The following is a 26,485-nucleotide window of genomic DNA, read 5'->3' as shown; positions in this document are numbered from 1 at the left end:
AAATAGGGCAAACAATTCCTTTCACAATAGCATCCAAGAAACTGAAATACCTAGGAATCAACCTAACAAAAGAAATCAAAGCCCTCTTCTCTGAAAACTATAGCACTCTGAAAAGAGAGATTGAAGATGATATCAGAAAATGGAAAGACATCCCCTGCTCCTGGGTAGAAAGGATCAACATAGTGAAAATGGCTATACTTCCAAAACTGCTATATAGATTCAATGCAATCCCAATTAAAATCCCAGCAGCATACTTCATAGACCTTGAGAAAACAATCCAAAACTTCATTTGCAAGAAGAAGAGACCCAGAATACCAAAAGCAATTCTAGGTAACAAAGACATTGCAGGGGGTATCACAATCCCCAGCTTGAAACTGTACTACAAAGCTACTGTGATAAAAACAGCATGGTACTGGCAAAGAAACACACCTGAGGACCAGTGGAACAGGTTAGAAGATGCAGAAACAATGCCAGACACACTTAGCCATCTCATCTTTGTTAAAGGAGCCAAACACCCTCACTGGAGGAAACATAGCCTCTCTAATAAATGGTGCTGGAAAAATTGGGTTTCAACTTGCCAAAGATTAAAACTATACCTACATCTCCCACCATACACTAAACTAAAATCAAAATGAATTAATGATCTAAATATTAAAATAGAAATGCTGAACCAGCTGGAATAGAGGTTAGGTAGAACTCTTGAAGACATTGGTGTAGGAAAAGATTTTATGAACAAAACCTCAGTTGCCCGTGAACTAGCACAAACAATCAACAAATGGGATCTCTTCTTATTAAAAGGCTTCTGCACAGCAAGAGAAACTTGCAGCAGTGTGAAGAGACAACCCACAGTCTGGGAAAAAATTTTCACCAGCTGTTCCTCAGACAAAGGTCTACTATCTTGAATCTATAAAGAATTTTTAAAAATCAGACCTCCCAAATTTAAAGACCCAATCCAAAAACAGGCATCTGAAATGAATAGACATTTCTCAGACAAAGAATTAGAAATAGCAATTAAACATATGAAAAGATGTTCAACATCACTGGTAATTTGAGAGATGCAAATTAAAACAATGCTGAGATTCCACCTCACTCCAGAAAGAATGGCTACTATCATGAAATCATCCAATAACAAATCCTGGCAGGGCTGTGATGAAAGAGGAATAAGGCTCCACTGCTGGTGGGAGTGTAGACTGGTGCAAGCACTGTGGAAATCAGTATGGAGATACCTCAAAGATCGAAGACTGGAAGTCTCATTTGACCCAGCTATTCCCCTGCTGGGTATATTCCCCCAAAAATTAAAAGAATCATACCACAGTGATATATGTGCACCCATGTTCATAGCAGCACAATTTGTAATAGCTAAAACATGGAAGTAGCCTAAATGCCCATCAACTGGAGACTTGATAAAGAAAATGTGGGTTTTTTATAAAATGGCGTACTACTCAGCCATAAAAAAATGAGAAATTAGAGACATTTATAGCTAAGTGGATGCACATTGAGGTGATACTCTTAAGTGAAATAAATAGGACACACATGTAAATACCAAATAGTTTCTCTAGTGTGAGAAACTGAAAGTGTAACTAAGGGCTAAGAGATATAATAGATAATGTGAAATAGGAAAAAGCAGGGCAAAGGGGAAGGGGAAGTGAGAAGGGCAGGGGAAAGGAAAGAAGGGAATGGAACTGTTATGAGAAAATGGAAACAATGTCTGTAAATAGGGAGGGATGGAGGGGTTGAAGTGAGGTCAGGGTAAGGGGGAAAAATGAGAACCAAGAGATATTATGTAAAGGTGCAAATTTCCAATGATGAATGTCATTATATTGTATACCTAAAATGTACCAATAAAATAAATTTTTTTTAAAAGTCCCATTTCTATAAGCTACCTGGTATGCATAATTTTATCCACATAAACACCAACTTAAACTCCAGGCCTTTTAAAATAAAAGAGGCTGTTAGGAATCTGTTCTACTGATTTTAGAATGTCCTCCTGTTCCCACATATTTTTGAGGGTTTGATTTATTGTGTTCTGTGTGCTTGTTTCCTGCACAGGGATGCCTCATTTTCAGTGATGAGCTGAACCACACCTCTATTGTCCTTGGGGCCCGACTCTCAGGCGCAACCATAAGGACCTTCAAACACAACAGTGAGTAACTGTGTATTTATCTAACAGATTCTGATTTGCTACCAGAAGAAAGGAAAGATTATTGATGAAGCTTTTCCTTGTTCTTCAAACTGTCAACTTAGCCTAATGAAACACAGTTATGTTTATATTTACTGCTGGTTTGTTCACCTCTGGTGACCTGGGACAAATGGCTGAAGTGTATTAACCATCCAAGATTGCTAAGTGTAACCCAAACACATTAATCTCACTGTTAATGGTCTTGTAATGTGGCCTCTGAAGACATGATTGATATCTTAGGACTGTCATTTATTATCAGAAGTGTGTTAACTCTCTCCTTCCTGTAACTCTGCCTTGGGAAAGTCCGAAAACTCCATATTATAGTCAGGCAAAAGGGAAGCTTATTTCTTAGTGTAATGCCTCCTTTCACTCTCTCACATACAAAATGTTCAAATACCTAGTCCCCCAAACCATCTCTCAATATGATTAAAATGTCCTCCCTGGCTCAGGTTGGGTGGTTGGGTGATGACGAGGAGGAGGAGGAAGACTATTTCCTCTTTAGAGACCTGACAAAGCAGCGTGGGCAGCCTTTGGAAAACTTAGGAAGGAAGTAGGTGGTGGCAGACACCTGTGCTCCCACCTGGCTCTGCCCCTGACTTGTGTCACTTTTTGGAAATCCTTTAATCCTTCCTGTGTTCAGTTTCAGCAACTAACTAAGGAGGGTGTTGAACTAGATAATAGGTAAGAATTTCTTAGCTGAAGGTTCTGCTTCTACTGCATTGTTATCAGAGACCTCCTCTCTTTCATGTGCATGTACACGCAAGAACACACGCACACGCACACACTCTCTTTTCTCCTTCTAACCACTTTTCTCTCCTGCTGTCCCTACCTCTCCATGTTTCCATGTATCTCTGCCTTGGCATGCTCCTTCTTTCAACATGGTAACAAAGACAGAAATAAGGAAAAGAAGACTGATAGAGAATAGAGAAAGAATTGTCCTAGATCTGTTCTGCCTGCCTCATACCAATCTCAATCCAAAGGACAATCTTCCTAACAGGAAGGAAAGAAAATGCATCAATATATTCTCAGGTGAATCCCCCTCCTTTCTGACATGTAGAGTTGTTAAAATGAAAAATCTCCACTCTCACTGAGTCTGGCTATGCCTTGCTGTAGCCCTTTTAGCCTCTTTCTGAAGACAAATACTCTAAAGTTCAGGGTCTGGTCCTCCAGAAGAACCAGACTGTGTGCCTTTACATCCAATCTGCAATATTCAGTTCAGTGTAATTGAAAATACACTGATTTCACTTACTAATTTTTCAACAAACAATCTTGGTTTTAGTCTATGGTAAGGCAAGTTAAATTCCTTCAGTTTTGCTTGATTCATTAATTGTCAAGTGTCATAGGGTCAAATTATTTTGGCAATGTTGGGCATTACATTTGTAGTACACATCTTTTAGGGCTTCAAAATACACTTGCATAAAATCAGAGCAAACACATTCAGTATTAGTACAAATATACTTTGTAAGCCTTTTTGAATCTTTAGCATGGCAGCTGATTAGTGATCAAAGCCTCTGTTTACTTGGGAAAGAATAAAGGAGATAATCAACAGTTATTTAACTGTTGATGGTCAAATACAATAATCTAACTCCTGTGAAGATACAATCTGATTGTTATCTATATGGGACAAATGTCTGGTTCATTGTCGCTGTTAATGTCTTACATCTTTACTCCATTCTGCTGAAAGCACAACAGAGTAATCCAGGGAACATCTTGAAAGATCAATACCTGTATCCACCTCCAGACCAGCTGAGTCCAAATATTTGAGTTGAGCTATCCCTGGTTCCTGCCAATATGCCCTGCAATATATCATCAGGAACACACTGTCTATTAACTTCATACTTCTCATTATTCTTTTATAAGACAGTGTCTTAGCTATTAGGGAGTCTACAATCTAGCAGGAAAGACAGAGAGGTATGCAGGTAGCTATATTGAGGATCAAAGGGAACAAGGGCCATGTTGACAACAGACAGTGGTTAAGAGTGCAGGCTTTGGCCACAATCCCTTTTAACACCCACAAGAATAGCTACAAAAAGTTGACAAACATAAATGTCAGCAGAGGTATAAAGTGATTGGAATTCTGGCCAATTGCTAGTGGGATGTAAAATGGTACAATGTCTTTGGAAACTCTTTGACAGAGTATTATAAAGCTAAAAATATCTCTATACTATGATTCACCAACCCTATACTAAGTATTTAGCCTTAAGAAATAAAAATCATGTCCACAAAAAAAGGCTTGTATAAGAATTTATAGCAGTTTTTTCATAATAACCAAATCCAGAAACAGTTTAAATATCTATGAACAAGAAAATAAGAACATTTATTATTACTTATTTACACATAAAATATCACTCTACAACAGAAAAGAAAGTATACAAATACTGTGCAATGTGGGTGAATCTCAAAAAAAATATTTTAATGGAATAAATCAAACATAAAAGAATATGCATACTGTGCTCACTTCAGCAGCACATATACTAAAAGAATATACATACTATATGAATCCATTTATAACAAATTCAAGAGCAATCTATGGTGATAGATATTGTAGAAATGCTTACATCTGGTTGTGGGGGCAGGGATTGGTGGGAAGAGGCATAAAAGAACTTTCTGAAAGTGATGGAAACATGGTATACCTTAATTAGAATGAAGGTCACACTCTTATTAAAATTAACTGAATTGTACACTTAAGATCTATACACTTTCCTTCAAGCAAATTTTGTCTAAAAATCTTTAACAAATAGCATACATAAAACGAAAATAATTGACTCACTGTTTTGTTAAAAAAAAAAAAAATGCAGCTTTGGACCCAAGTATTTATGTCCTCATTGTATAGCATACTATCCTGTAGTCCTAGCCAACTTACTTAACCTTCTAGATCTCCACTTATTTATTTCTAAAATGAGGATAATTATGGTACCCAACTCATGATTTGTTGAAAGAGCACATAAAATTGCTTAGCACAGAGCCTGGCAATGGAAACTACTGAATTATTTGTAGCTACTATGTTGTTATTAGTAGTATTCTCATCATTGTCATGATCAGTGTCCCTGAGGGACAGCAGAAAACATTATGATAAATCAGAAGGCAGAGTTCATTTCACCTTGAGGATTGCATGAAATGGATAGTATTTGCAGTAGGCACTGAAGGAAGGACTAAGAGAATGTTCAACAGAGAAGGAGACATTTCAAACGGGAATAATTTGGAGTGTGCAGAGGGCACCAAGACTTTCAGTATGGCCTGAGTGTGGGGTCAAATGCCTGGAAGAGAGAGACTGAAAACTAAGACCTTGGACGGGTAGTGCAGAGCTCTTTAAATGTGCATGCCAGTTCAAGAATCATCAAAAGGTGCTTGAGCAGCATTGCTCCATACTCTATGTCCATATGTGAACTGGATTTTCTAAAACATTTAGTAGTCTTCCCATGTGCCCAGTGGAGACAGAAACAGAGAAAAAGCTTTGAATTGAGTTAAACCTTTGAATAACTGAATGAAAAACATACTTATGGATTGTGAAGATGGTCCCCAAAGCATTGCTCTCTCACACTTTTTCTATCCTTCATGTGTTATTGTTTTGGAATTCAGTCCCAAGTCTAGAATTGGCTAGTCTTCCATTGGAGAGCCTACAGAGATGATAGATAGATTAGATAAACTAGATAGATAGATGATAGATAGATAGATAAATAGATAGATAGATAGATAGATAGATAGATAGATAGATGCATGCTAGATAGATACAGATAGATAGACAGGGAGATAGAGATATCAACTGGGAAGCTAAGTATAAGTTTTGTTAATCCCTGACTTAGCATTTATTTTCCAGAATATTGTCTTTATTATTAACATTTGTAATGTAATTTATTAATCAAAATAATTCCCATTTTACTTATTTCTAAAATACTTTTATTTTTAACTTATGCATAATAGTTTTCCATACTTACAGGGCACAGTGTGACATCCATCACCTCAAAACACTTGTCATTCATTGTGTTGCAAACATTCAATTCCTCTCTAATCAGCTTCAGGCCACTGGGGTAGCAGTCTTCCAAGATGGCCACCAATGATTCCCACCTCTTGGCATTTATGCCTTTATGTGGTCTGTCCATGCATTGTGTCAGGGTTACTCTGTGTGATCAAAATAATCAGATTAGATCACAAAGACTGTGGCTTCTGCCTTCCTCTTTCTATCCTGGGTCAATTTTGAAGGTACTCGGTTACACTGAAAAATAACAGTTACACTGAAAAATAACAGCCTTACCAAGAGGCTCATGAATAGGACATCCTGACTGATCTCTTGCTTCTGTCAAGCCTCCAAATGACTGTAGCTCTCAGTCCACACCTGACTGAAGCCTCACTTCACCCAAGGCTCCACATTGCTGATTCATAAAACCTATGAGATAATAAATGCTTGTTGGCTTAAGCTGTTAAGTATTGGGATAAATTATTATAGGGTAATAAATAACACAGATTCTCTGGCCACTATTGCTGGGCGCAAGCTGAACATCCAAGCATGAATTCTTACTTCCTCCCCCAGGAAGGATTTGAGTTTGTCTAATGCTTCTAAACTTCTTAAAATTCAGTTTTCTACTTATTGATGCTACATGGCTACGTTCTAACTTATCATGTTAGCACTCTTCTCTTGGGAATGAGTGAGGAGGTAGCATGAAGTGATTGCTGTATTGCTAAGCAGAAAGATGAAGAAAAGAGCAAATATATTAACTGTCCATATTCCCATCTCACAGAGTTATGAAAAATAAGCCTTCTCTTAACACAGATTTATAGAGTAGATAGATGCCAACAACAAAACACATAAATGCTAAAACAAATATTCTAACAAAAAAAGTAAAATACAAATGATTTATAAGAAACCATGCAACAGGAAAATTTCTAAGCAGAATACTGCAAAACAACTTTATTTTAAATATTCAAATGAAATGATAGACCCACAGAGAGTGTCTTTCCACCAGTTCTACTGCTTACTGATAGCAAGGACACAGAACAGTTCAGTTTGTTCCTCCTGACCCAGATATTTGGTCTTGTCTTCAGACTCCAATCTTAGGATAACAATTTCAGTGAAATTACACCCAAAGGAGAACACAGTAACTATACCAGAAAGAAATCAGATCACACCTTAACAGCTGAAAAAACTAAGGTCATTAATAAGGAGCAGATAGATATTGTGTGTATCCAGATGTGACACCTGAAAAGGATTCAACATAATTTACGTAAGATGCAGATCAGAACACAATCTTATCCTCAGACAACCCCATATTAGGAGTGTTCTCTTAAAGACAATGAAAATATTTCATATATTCTCCAAATATGTCAGTATCATAAGAGACAAAGCAAGGCTGAGTGAATGGTCCATAATAAAGGATACTGAAGAACTGTGATAATTAAGTGCTAAACCTGGGCCTAGACTGGATTCTCAAAGAAATGGAAAAATGCTACAAAAGATTCATGGTCCAATTCACAAGGTTGGAAGATGGACAATAGTATTAGGTAAGAATCATGTATTGATGTTAAATATAATGAAGTACATAACTATACAACTTATTGCCTGTGAGCTTAGAATGGATTTTACATTTTTAATGGTTATATAGAGAACAAATAAGAATATGTGATAGAGACTATGTGCTGTCCACAAAATCTAAAATATTACTCTCTGAAACTTTTTAGGAAACATTTGCTGACCCTTGCTGTAGTTGTATAAAAGAATACCCTTATTCTTAGGGAAGATACACTGAATTATTGAGGAGGTAATGGCCATAACACATACAGCTTAGTTTCCTTTCAGAAAAAAATTGATTAGTAGACAGATAAGTAAAGATGGGATAACAAAGCAAATGGCAAATTGGGTAAAGTTTTAATAGATTAATTTAGATCAAGTATGAGTGTTCTTGTGGTATTCTTATTCTTATAGTTTTTAAAAGTTTGAAATTTCTGAAATTCGATTTTCAGAATTAAATTTTTGTCCTCTAATTTTACAAGTCTCTTAAAACATTCAGTAACTTATTCTTCACAATACTTGATTTCAAATTATACTACACAACTGTAGCAACATAAACAGAATGGTACTTGCACAAAAATAGACATGTGGAGCAGGAAATACAATAAAAGATACAGAAACAAACCCACAAGACTACAGCCATCTGATTCTTCACCAAAGGACTAAAAACATCTTGAAGAAAAGATAGCCTCTTTACAAGTGGTGCTGGAAAACTGGATGTCCACATATAAAAACTGATAGATAGATCCCTACCTCTTACCCTGCACAAAAATCAATTCAAAATAGATCAAAGAACTAGATATAAGACTTAAAGCTTTGAAAAAACTAGAAGAAAACACAGGTGAAACACTTGGAGTCACAGACACTAGCAAAGACTTGCACTTAGAACTCCAATAGAATAGGAAATAATAAAAGAATCAACAAATGGGATTACAGTAAATTAAAAAGTCACTTCATAATGAATCAATCAACAGAGTGAAGAGACAGCCAACAGTATGGGAGGAAATCTTTGCCAGCTACTCTTCCAACAGAAGATTAATATTTAAAGTAGATAAAGAACTCAAAACTTAGCACCTCACAAACAACCCAATGAACAAATGGGCAAATGCCTTGAATGGACACTTTACAAAAGAAGAAATACAAATGGCCAAAAGGTTATGAAAAAAATGTTCAACATTTTTAGGGAAATGCAAATCAAAACTACACTGAGATTTTACCTCATCATAGTCAAAATGGCTATCATCAAGAAGACAGAAAAGAAGTGCTAGTAAGGATGCTGGAGGAAAAGGAACACTTCTACACTGCAAATAGGAATATAAATTAGTATGGCCACTATGGAAATCAATATGGAGGTTCCTCAAAAAAATTAAAACCTGAACTACCATATGATTCAGCTGTACCACTACTTGAGATATACCCAAAGGAATTATCATCCTTTAGGGTTACCGGCATACTCATGAATATTGCAGCACAATTCACAATAGCCAAGATATGGAGCCAGCTTGGCATGTCTGTAAACAAATGAATGGATGAATAAAATGTGGTATATACACAATGAAATATAGTTCTTCCATGAAGAAGAATTTTTTCTTTTGCAGGAAAATGGAAAATGGAACTGGGGATCATCAAGTTAAGTAAAATAAGCCAGACTCAGAAAGAAAAGTATCACATGTTTCCCTAATATGTGGAATCTAAAAAAAAAAAATGTTGCATGAAAATAGAAGAGAGACTTAGACAAGAGGGTGACAAGGAGAAAGGGAGAGGGGTAAAAGAGAGAATAATAGGAAGAATGATCAAAATATGTTACATGCATGTATGAAAATACCACATTGAAACCAAATATTTTATAAAATTAATAGACACAATAAAATACATTTTAAAAACTGAGTAAAATTGAAAAAAACAATTATTCTTCATGCCCACCCTTTGTACTTCAATAAAATAGATCATAGTTATCACCTACATCTGTGTAATAAATGTTAGCTGTGGTTATTTTATACAAGCAACTAACACTTATTGAGAATTTACTTCATGGTAGATGGTGATATAATGGTATTCTCTTATATATTTATTTATTTAGTCCTGTGGAAAATTCCATGAGACAAGAATTAATTTATAAATGAAGAGATTCAAGATTGGTGGTATTAAGCAATTTATCCAAGATTATACCAATACTCCATGGTGAAGCCTGGAATTAATTGGGATTTGTGTTCCATGATGGTCAGAGTCCTCATCTAACCATACAAATCTATTATGTGTGAGCTGCTATTCTTCCTTTACTTTACATAGAGAGTAGATTAATGGTTCCCCCAACACACACATTCAAGATGTTCACATTCTAATTCCCAGAAACTGTGAATGTTATATGGCAAAGGGATTAAGGTTGCAGATGGAATCCAGTTTGCTAACCAGCTAACCTTAAAATAAAGAGCTTGTCTATGTGGGTCCAGTACAATCATACAGGCCCTTAAATATAGAAAGGAAAGCAAAAGAATGAATGTCAAAATAATGCTATGTAAGAAAGATAGTCATTGCTAGTTCTAAGGATGGAAGAGGGCAATATGCCAAGGAATACTGGAAGCCTCAGGAAGCTGAAAAAGCATGGAAATGGATTCTCCTCTAGAACTTCCAAAAAGGAACACAGGCCTGCTGACCCCTGGATTTTAGCTCAGCCAGACTCATTTCAGACTTCAGGCTTCCAGAATTGTGAGATAGTAAGTTTGTGTTGTTTTAAAGTCACTAAATATATACTACATATTATCTCACAGCAGCAACAGGACACTAACACACTTTCATTCTTAGGTACACAAGGCCCTTGCTCTCACTCGTCCACACACATTGCACAACTTTGTTGTGTGTAAATTGTTGTTGTATTTAAATTGCAAAAACAGTGGCCCTTGGGAGCAGGGTTATTTCCAGGGTCCTCTGAATGACTTCTTTCTTGAGAGGTGAGGGAAATGAGAAGGAGAGGGAAAGAATAAGGCAATAGAATATATGGTATCAGTTGCTTCTGGCTCTTTTCTGCTCTGCTTTGCCAGAATGATACTAAATGTTTCCCTATCTTGTATAATGATGCTTTGATCCTTAGTATTCATGCAAACAGATGAGTTATATAGTGTGGATGTTGTTTAAGGATCTGCAGAGGACGTAAAGTTGCCTTCCTGTGTCTGTATGATGCATACAACCAGGCCAGATGGGAGCTAATAACTTGTAGAGCTGGTTCTTATGAATGATCACCTATGCTGGAATGTTCTGGAACATAGGGATTATGCGATGCCACTCAACTCCAAACTAGTGATGCTCTCTGGACTATTCTCCACCTCACATTATTTACTTACTTATAATTTCTTCTGATTTTTAGAAGAAAGAAGGTTCTATTTTTATGTAGTACCAGAAGATATTCTTTGCTACTTGGGGTGACTATAAATTAATCAGAATCCTTTTTTATTAGAACATACTTGTAGTCCATAATGTTCACATGCCTTGTGAGGAGTTGGTGTGTGTGCATAACACATCCTAATTCCTTTTTTCATCCCCTTTCATTCCCTACCTCTCCCCCTCCCTCCATCTCTTGATCCCTTTCCCCTTTCTCCCTACTTCCTACTAATTTTATTTTGCTTTTTATTTATAATTTGGATCTCTCATATAAGAGAAACCATGTATTATTTAAGTTTGTGTGTCTGATTTATTTCACCTAACATTATGGTCTCAAGGTACAGCCATTTTCCTACAAATGACTCCAGTTTATCTTTCTCTATGGCAGAGCAGTACTCCATTGTGCATAAATATCATATTTTGTATCCATTCATCTGTTGGTAGACATATAGGCCAATTTCAAGATTAAGCTAGTATGAATTGTGCTGCTATAAACATGGGTATGCATGGATCAGTGTAATATGATGTCTTTAACTCTTTCAGGAAGATACCTAAAAGAGTAACAGCTGGATAAAATTCTTGGTTCTTGAATGTTTAAATTTTGTATAGGAAAACTATATCTATGATGTAGTCAAATCTACTCAGACCATCAAAATAAATTTCTAACCCTGTGAAAGTAGGCTTGATGGCTAACTATCCCTCATTCTCCTTCTCTATTTCCCACAAAGTCAGATGATGAACTGAGAAATCTAAACAGAAGGAAACTTCTGAAATGAAATAAAGCCAGAACCCCAGAACCCCCAAATACTTCTCCCTAAAAAACAGTTAAGGATTCAAAAGTGCATAGTTAGCAATGCTAAATTCTGAACTGGGAACCACAATCTTTTCTTACCATGTACTAGTTCTTCATGGAGAGTAAATGTGGAATAACTAAGTCATAAGTATCATTTACTTAGCATTCACTACATTATACCCTTTCTTTATAATTGATTGATTCAATTTTAACAGTCCACGTACACAGTTCTCTTCATTATCCCCACTTTTTAAAAGAAAAAATTGACCCTCCAAGTAATGAAATGACCTCCCCAAAGTCACACAAATGACAAATACTGAGAGCTAAATTTCAAACTAAAGTCTGTTGCTCTATTCTTGGTTCATTTCTTCTGCAGCAGACCCTGAAACAAGGATCTAAGTGAAAGCATTTATTCAGGAAGTGACCCCAGGAATCCCAGCAGGAGGCAGCCAATAAAAGATCCATTCTTGGGCAAGTTACCACAACTGGACCTTGATGCTAGTGGGAAACTGGGCACCAGTGCAGATATTATTATCTCATCTGGGAAGCGAGGGACCTGAGGTATTTGTCCAACAATTCCCATTTGTGATGAATTAAGACCCGATCCTTTTCCAGGGTAAAGACGCCCCCCAAGCCAGAAAAGGGTCTCTGGGACAAAGAGTGGCCTGTGTCTGCAAAAGGAGCTAGGTTGAAGGGCTATAGCTAAGACTCCCATGGCATTTACTAACATTTGTAACCACTGGCTAAATTCAGCTACTGGCAGGCTGTCTGTAGGACCTGAAAGCTGTGCCATTAACATAGAAATCAATCCAATATGATGGGCATTGAGCCCTTTCCTGTTAATGTCCTGAATTTCTTCTATTTAGTACACTAAAGGTTGGTCCATGCAGTCTTGTTGGCTAAGTACCAACAATGCTCCCTTGTATTTTCTACTGTAGGAAGATTCAGTGCAATAGCCACTCTTTACATGAGCTTGCTGGGTGCCACAAAACAGACTCTCCAGCCATTTCACACCTAAGCTAAGGAGCCAACTCTAACCATGGACCTTGAGATTCTATGACATTATGAGGAAATCAACAAGACCCTTTGTGGGGCACTTGTGTACCTTTGGTAAGTGCATCTTCTGGACAGAGTCTATTAACACCCTGAATATTCCAGGACTTCAAACCTTAGACTTTAGCTCTCTGGAAAGATCAATCTCTTTTTGAGATATAGAGAAATCAAGAATAAGTTACTTTTTCCCAGAATCTGCTCATCTTGCTGATAATTTCACATGATTAGACTCTGAAATAATGTTTCTCAAAATTTAATATGCACAGAAGGCACCTGGGGGTCTTTGTTGTGCCAAGAGAGCAGGTAGATCACCAAACACTGGGACAAATGGCAAAGTTAAAACTGAAAGGAGTTTATTCACATGCGTGGACTCCACCCTCTAATAGGAGTGAAGCTCTGAGTCTGGGAACAGCACAGCTTTTATATGTTGTTATAACAGCACAGCTTTTATGGGTTGTTATTTAAAGAAGTTCAAGGAGGGTGGGTCAACATGTTTTTTTAACCAGTTGCAAAATATTTTTCACAACTCAGCTATCTTGCTATCTTGTCAGGTTAGGACATTTTGTGGTTAGAGGGAGGCACCAGGCACCAACCTTTTCCAAGAAGTGATGAAGCAAGTTTACAGAAGCAGAGTGAGTGGTTACAAAAATGAAGGGAATTTTCACATTTTACAAGGGAAGGGGTATGAGGGAAGTTCATCTACAGGCCAAGATGGCGTTTCTTAGGTTCACTTTGGTCTCACATTCCCCACTGGTTTTTGTACAAAATCAAACCCTTGATTTAGCCTGATCATTTTTATCTTCTGATATGGGCTCATACATTTGATTTAATAATATTATTTTTACATTGTCTATCTGTCTGGACACATATCTGGTTATGATCTTTAGTATGTAGCAACACAACAACAAACACAACCACAATTATGACTAAACAAAACTCAGACAGATTAAGTGATTGTGTCAGCTGAATCCAAACATTACCAACAAAGTCTAATTGTCTTTGGGGTAATATTGCCAATGTTTCAGAAAATAATGACTTAAAAATAATAATCATAACAAATGTTGAATTATGGGTCAATATAGCAAACATCATTTGTCCCTTTTTAGTCTTAGCTTTTTTATATAGGAAGTACACCTGACCTGCAGCAGGGCCTGTGGGAGGAGGTCTGGCCAGTTTTCTCTAGTTTCTAAGACAAACTTAGCTAATGTCTCTTTTAACGTACAATTTATCTTTTACTTGCCCTGAACTTTGTGGCTGATAGGCACAATGAAGTTTTCAATCAATGTTAAGGGCCTTGGCCACCAATTGGGATACCTTGGCCATGAAGGCTGGGCCATTGTCAGACCCCAGGGTATGGGGGAGGCCAAATAGGAGGATGAGCTCCTGTAACAGCTTTTTATTGACTATTGTAGCTGTCTTTCCTTTAGTAGGGAAGGCTTTTACCCATCCTGAGTAAGTATCTACCTAAACCAACAGGTACCTATATCCGTGGCTGGGCTTGACTTCAGTAAAATCCAATTCCCAAAATTTCCCAGGATGTTCACCTCAGCACCGGGTTCCCTCGCCTCCGAGAATTGTCTTGGCATTTACCTGGGTGCATGTCTGGCACTGAGCGCAAACATCCTGGACCATGGCAGCCAGCTTAGGAGTTGAGAACCTGGTACTTATCAATTGTCTGAATTTCTTTTCTCCTAGATGAGTAAACTGGTGTATTTGTTGAATTAGCTGTCGGCCAAGAGCCTGAGGCAAGCAAACTCAGCCATCAGGATGACTCTACCATCCAATTTTATCTTGTATAGCTCCCACCCGGGAGTTTTGTTTTTTTGCTCTGATGAATAATGTGGCATAGCCAGCAGCTCAGGAAAAGCTTTAAGGGGCAGGGTGGGGGCCATCCCCACTGGTTTTCTGGCAGCCAGTTTATCAGCTAGATCAGCCTTTTGATTTCCTGTGGCCTCTGGTGTGTCAGGCCTCTGATGGCCCTTGCAGTGCATTATAGCCAGTGATTTAGGCTCTCATACAGCTTCTAGCAAAGCTAGGATCTCATGTTTGTTTTTGATGTCTTTCCCTCCTGATGTGAGCAGGCCCCGTTGTTTATATATCTCTCCATGAACATGTGTAGTTGCAAAGTCATACCGACTGTCCATGTAGATGTTGACAACCTTCCCTTTACCCAGGTTTAAGGCCTGAGTAAGAGCCATCAGCTTTGCTCATTGGGCTGAAGTTCCAGACCGCAGAGCAGCAGCCCACCTTGTCACTCCCTGACCATTCACCACCGCCTTCCCCACATACCTGACTCCTTGCTCAACAAAGCTGTTCTATCCATGAAGAATGTCTCCTCAGGGTCTTTTAGGGGCACATCCCACAAATCAGGTCTAATCTCGGTTATGTCCTGGAGGGTCTCCTGGCAGTCATGTAGTGGGGTCGTCAGGTCTGAGGCAGGCAGCAGGGTTGCAGGGTTTAAGGTAGTGGCTTCTGTCCCTCTTTTTTCTTTTTGAGGGGGCACTCATTTCTCCAATGTCCAGTCTGTTTGTAATAGGCACATTGGTCCCTTCCAAGCTTAGGGCGAGGGAGTCTCTCCGGCTTAGGTCTCCCAGTCTGTTTACTTGTCTCATAGTTTTTGAGAGGGGCAATAGTAACTTTTTAGCCACTTGGCGATTGTCTCTTCCTGGGAGTCCCGGTTGTCAAAAACCTTTTGAGCTATATTCAGGAGCTCGGACCTGTTTTTTCCCTCAAATCCTTCCAATCTCTGAAGTTTTTTGTCTAATATCTGGGGCCGACTGTTACACAAAGGCCAGATTTATTGTGGCTGTGCTTTCTGGAGCATCAGGATTAATGGGTGTGTAGACCCAAAACGCCTCTAGGAGGTGCTCCAGGAAAGCCTCGGGGGACTTCGTCTTATCCTGTTTTACTTCACTCACCTTAGTCAGATTAGTTGGCTTCCTAGCTGCTTGGCAGAGTCCCTGCAAAAGATCCTGGCAGTATCTGACCAGATCTCTCCTACCTGCATTGGTGTTGGGTCCCAGTCCGGTCAGCGGGTTGCCACCTCAGCCTCTGCTCTCTGCAGATAAGCTAGAGTGCCAGGACTGAGGTCTGGGTTTAGTCTCAGGGCTTCCTTAACAGCCTCTTAGAAAATCCAGTCCCACTCCTCCATAGTGAAGAGGGTGTGGAGCAGCTGTTGGCAGTCGTCCCAAGTGGGCTGATGAGTATGAAAAACAGACTCTAGAAGATGAATTAAAGCCTGGAGTTTTTCTGAAAAAGGAGCAACTTGATTTTTTTAATTATAAAGGTCACTAGTAGTAAAGGGAACATACACAAATCCACCACCTGGCTCGACCTGTTTTAAAGGAAGGACTGTGGACGTTACCTGACTAGCTGTCCCTTGTGACTCATAAGTTTGTCCTGATTGGGTATGAGGGGGAGACAAGGAGTCAAGGAGTCAGGTGATGTGGGTGAGGCAGAGGGATTAGTGGGGGTGGAAGCAGAAGGGGAGTCAGGATTTTTTTTTAGGTTTTTCATCCTGGGCCCGATATGGGGGTGGACAAGGTCGGAAGTTGTCCTCATCCCACAGAGCCTGGAAAACCTTATGTTTTGAAAAGGGCTTAGTGGCAAAAACATCTGTTGAGTCCCGGGAAGTCGGTCATCAGAGGAAATGATGATGGACCTTATCTTTACTAAACCTAGATGACCTAATTCCCTGACAGGCGAGGAAAGGGGGGTTTTTTACCAGGTCCATTTACATATCATTATAAGGGAACTGATCAGGGTGACAGGGCCCTCCCTTTCCTGTAACCTGATTCCAAACCTGTTGGATAGTCTGAATGTTAAAATTTCCCACACTTGGCCATCCCACACCGAATGATGGCCGTTCTGATTGGCACAGGGTCCGGAGTTTTCCTTTTGAGAACTTGATGGTGAATTTATCTGTTTTCTGCAAAGTATAAATTTGAGAGAAATGTTGTAAAACACAATTTGGGGGCATTGATGGGGTAGACAATCTGGATCCCATGGCTCATTGTAGAACAAAACTGAAAGCAAAAGGCACACAGAGCAAGCTGACAGACAACAGACAACGGATATAGAGATTTAGACAGACTATATCCCTGGGCGCTGAAGGGGTAAACTGACCAGATAGCTTCCCGCCATCTCAATGAAGCCCTGGGTGGGGGAATTACTGTCATGTCTGACTTCCCTTTTGCCCACTTTAGGATCCACTGACTGAGAATCATAAGATTCTTACCTGACCTCTGGAGGTTTTCCAGATAAACTCCCCTCAGGCTGTCTGGAATGACCCGAATCCTCCACTCAAGACCCGAGTCCCCAGGGCCCTGATCAAATGGTCAGAGTGGCCTCCCCGGGCCTCTCTCAGGCTTCAGTGGCCTGAGACAGGGGCCGTCCACTGGACAGAAGTCACTGAGTGATGGTCATCTCACTGGGGCCTCCAAAAATGTTGTGCCAAGTGAGCCGGTAGATCACCAAACACTGGGACAAATGACAAAGTTAAAACTGAAAGGAGTTTATTCACATTCGTGGACTCCACCCTCTAATAGGAGTGAACCCCTAAGTCCAGGAACAGCACAGCTTTTATAGGTTGTTATAACAGCATAGCTTTTATAGGTTGTTATTTAAAGAAGTTCAAGGGGGGGTCAACATGTTTTCTTAACCAGTTGCAAAATATTTTTCACAACTCAGCTATCTTGCTATCTTGTCAGGTTAAGACATTTTGTGGTTAGAGGGAGGCACCAGGCACCAACCTTTTCCAAGAAGTGATGAAGCAAGTTTACAGAAGCAGAGTGAGTGGTTACAAAAATGAAGGGAATTTTCACATTTTACAAGGGAAGGGGTATGAGGGAAGTTCATCTACAGGCCAAGGCGGTGTTTCTTAGGTTTACTTTGGTCTCATAGTCTTAAAATGAAAATTCTGGGCTGCAAGTTTAGCTCAGTGGTAGAGAGCTTGTGTAGCATGTCCAAGGACCTGGTTCCAGTTCCCAGCATTGAGGAAGCAAAAAGATGCACACTGGGACTCATCCTGCCTGGGAAGGGGCCTGAGACTCTACATTCTGACATGCAGCCAGGTTGCGCTGCTCCAGGGTGGGACAGCACCTGGAGCAGTGAGGCTGTAGCAAGCAACTTCAGCCCCCAAGTGAGTCACAAGGTGTTTCTTAAACTAGACTTGGAGAAGAAAATCATGCTGTTCAATTAAGAGAGTTGCAGGCAAACCAAGAATTTGGAGCTTTTTTAAAAGTGGAGGGGAACCAAAATTCTACCTAACAGCAATTTAAGGCTAAGAGCTGGAAGAACAAAGAATCTAGTGTTTTCCATTGAACTCTGAGCAATGCCTGTTCTGCAAAGTGAGGGTTCAGGGGGTTATTTGGTAGAGGGTCAAACCTGTAAACATTGCTTAGACTCCTTTGCAAGCCATCACCTTTTAATCTCCAGTTCTTACACCTCAATGGGATTATTTAATAAATATAGCAATTCCTCCCTATCTTTTAATAATGGTTAACAGTAGAGAGCCCTTGCTATAATGAATGTTTTATAAGCACTAATTCATTTTACCCTCACAACTACACGACAAGGAATCTGCTTTTATTTTATGATTTTTATAGATGAAGAAATAGAGACACCAGGTTGTAAAGTTACTTGCTTATAAACACAAAGCTAGTAACAGGCAGAACTAGGATTTAAGCCCAGGAAGTCTGACTTCTGGGAAAATACTTTGGTTCATAATCAAGAGAACATGAACAAAAAACATTTGCCTAATCTGCTTCGTAAGACTCAAAGGTACCAAATTTTCAGAGCACTAAAAATACTTTGAGTGATCTTATTAAACAGAGACTCTATAAATGACTTTCAGAAAAATATTTGTTTTGCTTGCCAATGTTGGCCATTATGACTTTGATTTTTTCCCAAAGGTGAAACAAGGGGCAATCTTCCTTACCATCATCTTAAGAGTAAGAATAACTTCTTTATTATCATTCATAGCTACTTAAATACATACTGCTAAAAGTTACACATTTGGGGTGAATCTTGAAAGATAAGACTGGTTCTGTCCAAAGAAACAGTGAAGTGAGGATAAAGATGATGAACAAGGAACTAGATACAGTAAGAAGTTGTAGTCATTCATCATCCATCTCTTCACTCATGAAATATCTGTTCAGTGCCTGTTGTGAGCAGATGTGAAAATATTTTTGCTGGAGTAGGGAACCAAGTAGTGTCTTAAAATGCAGCTGAAGGTGGGTTTTGTGGAGCCTTGAATGGCAAAGATAAATCACCAGGAAGCACATGAAAAGTGGAAGTGGTTGTTCTACCTGGAGGAGGAGAGCAGAGGGAAGTGAAGGAGGCTCCACGTACAATCCAAGCCCTTCCCACAAACTCAGTTGCATAAGAAGAAGGTGGAAAAGCCCAGGTACAAGAAGCAGCATTGTCACTCTATAGTAAACAACAGAATAGCAACATGTAGCTCTTGTCTTCAAGAGGACACACTTTGAACTGTACCCCACCTACCCTTCTCAAAACCCACACAGGCTTCCTCCTTTCACAAGATCCTATATATCTACAGCTATTCCAGATATAACAGCTTTGCTGACCTTACTGGAACTTTGAATGAAATGACAACCACAGGCTCAGGCTTGCCAAGCCCATTTGTCCCCCAAACCTGATTATAGCTGTGACACGATCCAGGTATTTAATAATTCAGGAATCCAGTTAACCAAGCTCATAAAAGACCAGGACTGCTTTGTACCAGCCACTACAATGGCACTAGAATGTGGCCTCTGTGTGGTTTTTTCCAACACTTGGGATTGAACCCAGGATCTCCATGCTGAGCTGCATCCCCGGCCCTTTTTTATTTTTTGTTTTGAGACAGAGTCTCACTAAATTGCCCAGGTAGGGCTTGAAATTCCACTCTTCCTGCCTCAGTCTCCCAGAGTCCTGGGATTACAGACATGTGCCTCCACACCTGGCTCATGCTTTCATTTCTGACAGGTAGATATGCACAACTACTATGCCTGATCCATCCTCTCAGTCCCCCACCAAGCAAAGGAAACTTCCTCAGTGAGTCACACTTTGTGGTGAGAAGCATCTAAGGCAATTTTGAAGCTCAAAATTATGGTTTTACAAGAGCATAGTATGTCATGACAATTTGACAGCAACGTTGTACAACGGCACTTTCTGTGTGCCTGCCTCAAAGGCGTCAAATTATTCTTTTAATTTCCATATCTCTGAGTTTTTTTGTAAACCAACAAAAATGAGTTCATTTGGGGGACTTTTTTCTTAATCTTCTGGTATTTGTTTGCTCATCTGAGAAAAACTAGAAACCCTAATCATTCTTCCCTACTTCTCAGAAGTGTCAGGAGGATTAAAATAATGCAAGCATAAGTGCTATAATAGGCATCATTATTAAAAATCCCTTACAGATGTTAGCATGTGGCTTGCTGAAACAGTAAAATCCCACAAGGCCTACAGAACATAAATCACCAAACCCACACACTGGCCTTACAGTACACAGTGTGGGGAAATGGAAGAAACTGCCCATGCTAGTGTGGGTCCAGAACTGTTGATGGTGATGTCATCCCTTTCTTTCCTATGTCTAGCTTCTGGGATTCTAGGTCAGTGAGTTTGTCCCTAACAGGGGAAACCAAGCACTGACTGATATCCCCCTGCTCAAGAACGATAGCATTTGGACACTGTAGGTTTCATGAAGTCTACTGGAAGCTTCTCTCATGGAACTTGCCATGAACATGATGGCACTGGAACATGAGGTTCCCACCTTGGGACACTCTATAATTTCTCTTGGTTTCACCAAAAAAATCTATGAAATACATGAGGGCCACTTTGGGGCTCTTATTAGGAAGGCATTGGAACCACATTCATTATGTGTCATTTCTGTGTAAAAATTTATAAATCCCAAGTTCCAGGAGGAAGAGGGTTCCTCAAACAGACATACTTACATTCATCCTCCCATTCAGTGACTAACAAAGCTGAAATTGATTATTCAAAAAGGGAGACTGGTTCCTCCAATCACATGGGTTTCTTAAACATTTAAACCCTCAGCTTAAAGCAAAGGGTAAACAAGGTAACAACACAAGTGAAGGTTGATGATGCCTGAAAATTCCGAACCAAGGAAGGTGCTTTCTGTTTCTTTGACTGACATCTAGTGGCTAATGATGCAATATCTCTAAAACATACTGGTGAATATTCAGGAGGCCTTTTGAAACAAAAAAAAAGCAGGTTACCAAACTATTATTTCAGATAAGAGGCAATTACACTTTCTAATAATTCCTATTTATATCTAAAAGTGGCATTCTCTTTTCTCTCTGTTAGTCTATGTTCTTTTTTTAATTAATTTTATTGGCATATTTTAGGTATGCAGTATAATGGCATTCATCATTGGAAATTTACACCTTTTCTTAATCTGTCTTGGTTCTTATTTTTTTCTCCATTTCCCTACCCTCCCTTCAACCCCTCCATCCCTGTCTATTTATAAAGACTTTGTTTCCATTTTTTCATTTTCTCATATAAATTCCATTACCTTCTTTCCTTTCCCCTACCCCTCACACTTCCCCTTCTCCTTCGACCCTTTTCTTCCTATTTCACTTTATCTATTACACCCTTTAGTCCTTATTTACACTTTCAGTTTCTCACACTAGAGAAACTATTCAGTATTTAAACATGTGCCCTATTTATTTCACTTAAGAGTATCACCTCAATGTGGATTCACTTAGCTATAAATGTCTCTAATTTCTCATTTTTTATAGCTGAGTAGTACTCCATTTTATTATTTTTAAAAAACATATTTTCTTTATCCAGGCTCCAGCTGATGGGCAATTGGGCTGGTTCCAAGTTTTAGCTATCACAAATTATGGTGCTATGAACATGGGTGTACATATATGGTATGATTCTTTCAATTCTTTGGGGAAGATACCCAGCAAGGGAATAGCTGGGTCAAATGGGACTTCCAGTCCTCCATCTTTGAGGTATCTCCATACTGATTTCCACAGTGATTCCACCAGTCTACACTTCCACCAGCAGTGGACCAATGTTCCTCTTTCCCCACAGCCCTGCCAGCATTTGTCACTGGTTGATTTCATGATAGCACCCATTCTTTCTGGGATGAGGGGGAATTTCAGTGTTATTTGCATCTGCATCTCTCGAATGACCAGTGATGTTGAACATTTTTTCATGTATTTATTTGCTACTTCTACTTCTTTGTCTGAGAAATGTCTGTTCATTTCAGATGCCCATTTTCGGATTGGGTCTTTTAATTTGGGAGGTCTGATTTTTTTTTTAAGTTCTTTATAGATTCTAGATAGTAGACCTTTGTCTGAGGAACAGCCGGTGAAAAATTTTTCCCAGATTGTGGGTTGTCTCTTCACACTGCTGGAGGTTTCTCTTGCTGTGCAGAAGCTTTTTAATAAGAAGAGATCCCGCTTGTTGATAGTTTGTGCTAGTTCACGGACAACTGAGGTTTTGTTCATAAAATCATTTCCCACAAAAATGTGGTCAAGAGTTCTTCCTAACCTCTCTTCTAGCTGGTTCAGCATTTCTGTTTTAATATTTAGATCTTTAATCCATTTCAATTTGAGTTTAGTGCATCATGAGAGATATAGGTCTAGTTTTAATCTTTGGCAAGTTGAAATCCAATTTTTCCAGCACCATTTACTAAAGAGACTATCTTTCCTCCATTGAGGGTGTTTGGCTCCTTTGTTGAAGATGAGGTAGCTGAGTGTGTTTGGAGTTGTTTCAGCATCTTCTAATCTGTTCCACTGGTCCTCAGGTCTGTTTCTTTGCCAGTACCATGCTGTTTTTATCACAGTAGCTTTGTAGTCTAGTTTCAAGTTAGGGGTTGTGATATCCCTTGCTGTGTCTTGCTGGCCTAGAATTGCTTTTGCTATTCTGGGTCTCTTCTTGGTCCAAATGAATTTTTGGATTGTTTTCTCAAGGTCTGTGAAGTATGTTGTTGGGATTTCAATTGGGATTGCATTGAATCTATATAGCAGTTTTGGAAGTATGGCCATTTTCACTATGTTGATCCTTCCTACCCAGGAGCAGGGGATGTCTTTCCATTTTCTGATATCCTCTTCAATCTCTCTTTTCAGAGTGCTATAGTTTTCACAGGAGAGGTCTTTAATTTCTTTTGTTAGGTTGATTCCTAGATATTTAAGTTTCTTGGATGCTATTTTGAAAGAAATTATTTGCCCTATTTCTGTCTCAGTGAATCTGTTGTTCATGTAGAGGAAAGCTATTGATTTTTGTGTGTTGATGTTGTATCTAGCTACTCTTCTGAATTTGGTCATTAAGTCTAGAAGACTTTTAATGGAGTTCTTGGGGTCTTCTATATAGAGTATCATGTCATCTGCAAATAATAACAATCTGACTTCTTCTTTTTCTATCTTTATTCCTTTTATTTCTTACTCTTGTCTAATTGCCATGGCTAATGTTTCCAAAACTATATTGAACAAGAGTGGTGATAGTGGACATCCTTGTCTTGTTCCTGATTTTAATGTGAAGGATTTCAGTTTTTCACCACTTAGTATGATATTGGCTGTTGGTTTTTCATAGATGGCTTCTATCAGTTTGAGGTAGAGACCATCTATTCCAATTTTTTGTAGGGTTTTTATCATAAATGCGTGTTGGATTCTTTCAAATGATTTTTCTGCATCTATTGAGATGTTCATATGGTTTTTGTCCTTGGCTCTATTGATACACTGTATTCCACTGACTGATTTGTGCATGTTGAACTATCATTGCATCCCTGGGATGAATCCCACTTGGTCAGGGTGTATGATCTTCATGATGATCTTCTGCATTCTATTTGCCAGTATCTTATTAAGGATTTTTGCATCTATGTTCAATAGTGAGATTTCCCTATAGTTCTCTTTTTCAGTTGGATCTTTCTCTGCTTTGGGGATCAAGGTGATGCTTGCTTCCAGGAATGAATTTGGGAGTATTGCTTCCCTTTCAATTTCATTGAAGACTTTAAACAGTAGTGGCAGCAGTTCCTCTCTAAATGTCTTGTAGAATTCAGCAGTGAAGCCATCAGGATCCGGCCTATTCTTAGTTGGTAAGTTTTTAATTACATTTTCAATTTCATTGATTGATATTGGGTTGTTTAGAATTTTTTGGTCTTCTTCATTCAACTTTGGTAATTCATATGTATCTAGGAATCTGTCCATTTCTTCTGTGTTTTCCATCTTATTGGCCTATAGGTTCTAAAAGTAGGTATTAATGATTTACTGGATTTTTGCTGGGTCTGTTGTAATATCACCCTTTTCACTCCTAATTGTATGGATTTGGGCCTTTTCTTTCCTTTTTCTGATAAGACTGGCCAAGGGTTTGTCAATTTTGTTTATTCTTTTGAAGAACCAACTCTTGACTTCATTGATTTTTTTTTATTGTTCTCTTAGTCTCCATTGCATTGATTTCTGCTCTGATCTTTATAATTTCTCCCTTGTATGGGCTTTGAGTTTGTCCTGCTCTTGTTTTTCTAGAAGTTTGAGGTTTAGCATCCGGTTGTTTAATTGGGCTCACTCTGTTTTCCTAATGTGAGTATTCACTGCTATGAATTTCCTTCATAAAACTACTTTCACTGTGTCCCATAGATTCCAATATGTTGTATTGTCATTGTCATTTAATTGTAGGAACTGTCTGATTTCTTCTTTAATTTCCTCTGTGACCCATTGATTATTCAGAAGTGTGTTGTTCAATTACCATGTGTTTATGATGTTTTTGCGGTTTCTTTTGCTACTGATCTCTAATTTCATTGCACTTCGGTCTGATAATATAGAGAGGATAACTTCAGTTCTTTTACACTTACTTAAACATGTTCTATGAGTGAGTATGTAGCTATTCTGGAGAATGACCCATGTGCAGCTGAAAAGAATGTGTGTTCCAATTTTGTGGGGCCATACACTCTGTAAACATCTGTTAAGTGCATTTGTTCAAGAGTTGGATTGAGTTCTAGTATTTCATTGCTTATTTTTTGTCCAGCTGTTCTATCTATTTGTGACAGTGGGGTGTTGAGGTCCCCCACTACTATTGTATTAGTGCTTATTTGATTTTTCATGACCATTAGTAGTTTTGTTTTATATAGTTGGATGCACTAGTGTTTGGTGCTTATGTATTTATGCTTGTCATCTCTTCCTCTTGGACTATTCCTTTACAAGGACGTAGTGTACTTCTTTGTCTTTTTTAATCAGTGTTGGTTTGAAATCCACTTGATCTACAAAGAGGATAGCTACTCCTGGTTTATTTCTGGGCTCCTGTCACATGGAGTATTCTTTTCCATCCTTTAACTTTCAGTCTATGAGTTTCTTTGTGAATTAACTGTGTTTCTTGTATGCAGCATATTGTTGGATCTTGCTTCTTGACCCATTCTGCCAGTCTATTTCTTTTGATTGGTGAATTGGGACCATTAACATTGACGGTTATAATTGATACACATTGACATATCATTGTCATGACTTTCTCTTTTTGTTGGATTCTCCCCCTTTGGTTTAATTTCTTGTCATTTTGGATGGATTCATTCTGCTGTGCTTCCTGGGGTTGTGATCCTGTCTTTTCCTAGGATATTGTCGAAAATATTTTGGAGTGCTGGTTTGGTGTTCATGAAGTTTCTAAGGTGCTCTTTGTCATGAAAGTATCTTATTTCTCCATCAATTTTGCAAGACAGTTTTGCAGGGTACATCAATCTGGGTTGGAGTTTGTTTTCATTTAGGGCTTGAAATATGTCACTCCAAGCTCTTCTTGCCTTGAGGATTTGTGTGGAGAAGTCTGCTGTGATTCTGATGGCCTTTCCTTTGTATGTGATTTGTCTCTTTTCTCTAACTGCATGTAGAATTTTGTCCTTCTGTTGTGTTTGTGGAATCTTAACTATTATGTACCTATGTGTAAATTTTTTTTTTGATCAAGGCTATTTGGAGTCCTATATGCCTCACTTATCTGTATGTCAAGTTCTTTTCCCCTGCTTGGGAAGTTTTCTGCCATCACTTCTGTGAACAGGGTTTTTTTTTGTCATCTGCACTCTCTCCTATTTCTTCATTGAATCTGATCAGTCTTATGTTATCCTTCTTTGCATTGTCTAGCAGCTCCTGGATTGATTTATCATGGTTCCTTACTATTTTAAAAGAAATTTTTCTTTTCCTAGTCACTAATTTCAATCCTATCTTCTAGATCTGAAATTCTGTCCTCACATTGGCTCATTCTGCTGTGTAGACTTTCAAAGGAGTTTTTAATCTCCTGGAAATCTGTTTGCATCTGTTTAATGGATTCCATTGTCCTATGTTAGGATTCCATCATGTTCCTCAGCTCCTCATTTTTTTATCTGTGTCCTCTCTACATTTATTAATCATGTCTTGCACTATGGGGACAATCTCTGCTGTTATCTGAGAAATTATTTCTGATTTTATTTTTTCCAGATCCTCTTTTGTTGCCAATTCATGGAGTCCAGGTGGTTGAGTATCAGATTGTTCAATCTCATTCCCCTTTGGGGTTGCTTTAGGTGATCTGGAAGTCTGGTTGTGAGGGTTGTTTACATGTCTTCTTATTTCAAGAGGGAGGGGTTGTGCTGCTGGTGCCTGCATGG

The 26,485-nt window shown here is 38.7% G+C and overlaps 1 protein-coding gene and 1 long non-coding RNA gene across 7 annotated transcripts in view; one reads left to right on the top strand and one right to left on the bottom strand.

Moving 5' to 3' along the window:
- Sptlc3 (serine palmitoyltransferase long chain base subunit 3) overlaps positions 1-26,485 on the top strand; it is a 181,604-nt gene that overhangs the window by 97,391 nt on the left and 57,728 nt on the right. For all 6 annotated transcript variants that reach the window (XR_015442065.1, XM_021255074.2, XM_004840827.4 and 3 more), the window contains one exon: positions 2,050-2,143. Coding sequence is in view for 5 of the 6 variants with exons in the window: in XM_021255074.2 (XP_021110733.1) it covers positions 2,050-2,143 (94 nt within the window). In the remaining variant the exon portion in view is untranslated. The remainder of the gene's footprint in view (positions 1-2,049; positions 2,144-26,485) is intronic.
- LOC147824642 (uncharacterized) lies at positions 3,673-6,840 on the bottom strand. Its single transcript, XR_015442072.1, has 3 exons — positions 6,432-6,840; positions 6,115-6,298; positions 3,673-5,796 (listed from the first exon to the last, which is right to left on the bottom strand). It is a non-coding gene; the product is annotated as an uncharacterized LOC147824642 (long non-coding RNA).

This window comes from Heterocephalus glaber, unplaced genomic scaffold (assembly GCF_053883595.1).
Source record: "Heterocephalus glaber isolate CG9 unplaced genomic scaffold, H.glaber_assembly_v1.0 deba00001532, whole genome shotgun sequence".
NCBI classification, from domain to species: domain Eukaryota; kingdom Metazoa; phylum Chordata; class Mammalia; order Rodentia; family Bathyergidae; genus Heterocephalus; species Heterocephalus glaber.
The sequence above is the reverse complement of the archived record's forward strand: the minus strand, read 5'-3'. Positions and strand labels throughout refer to the sequence as shown.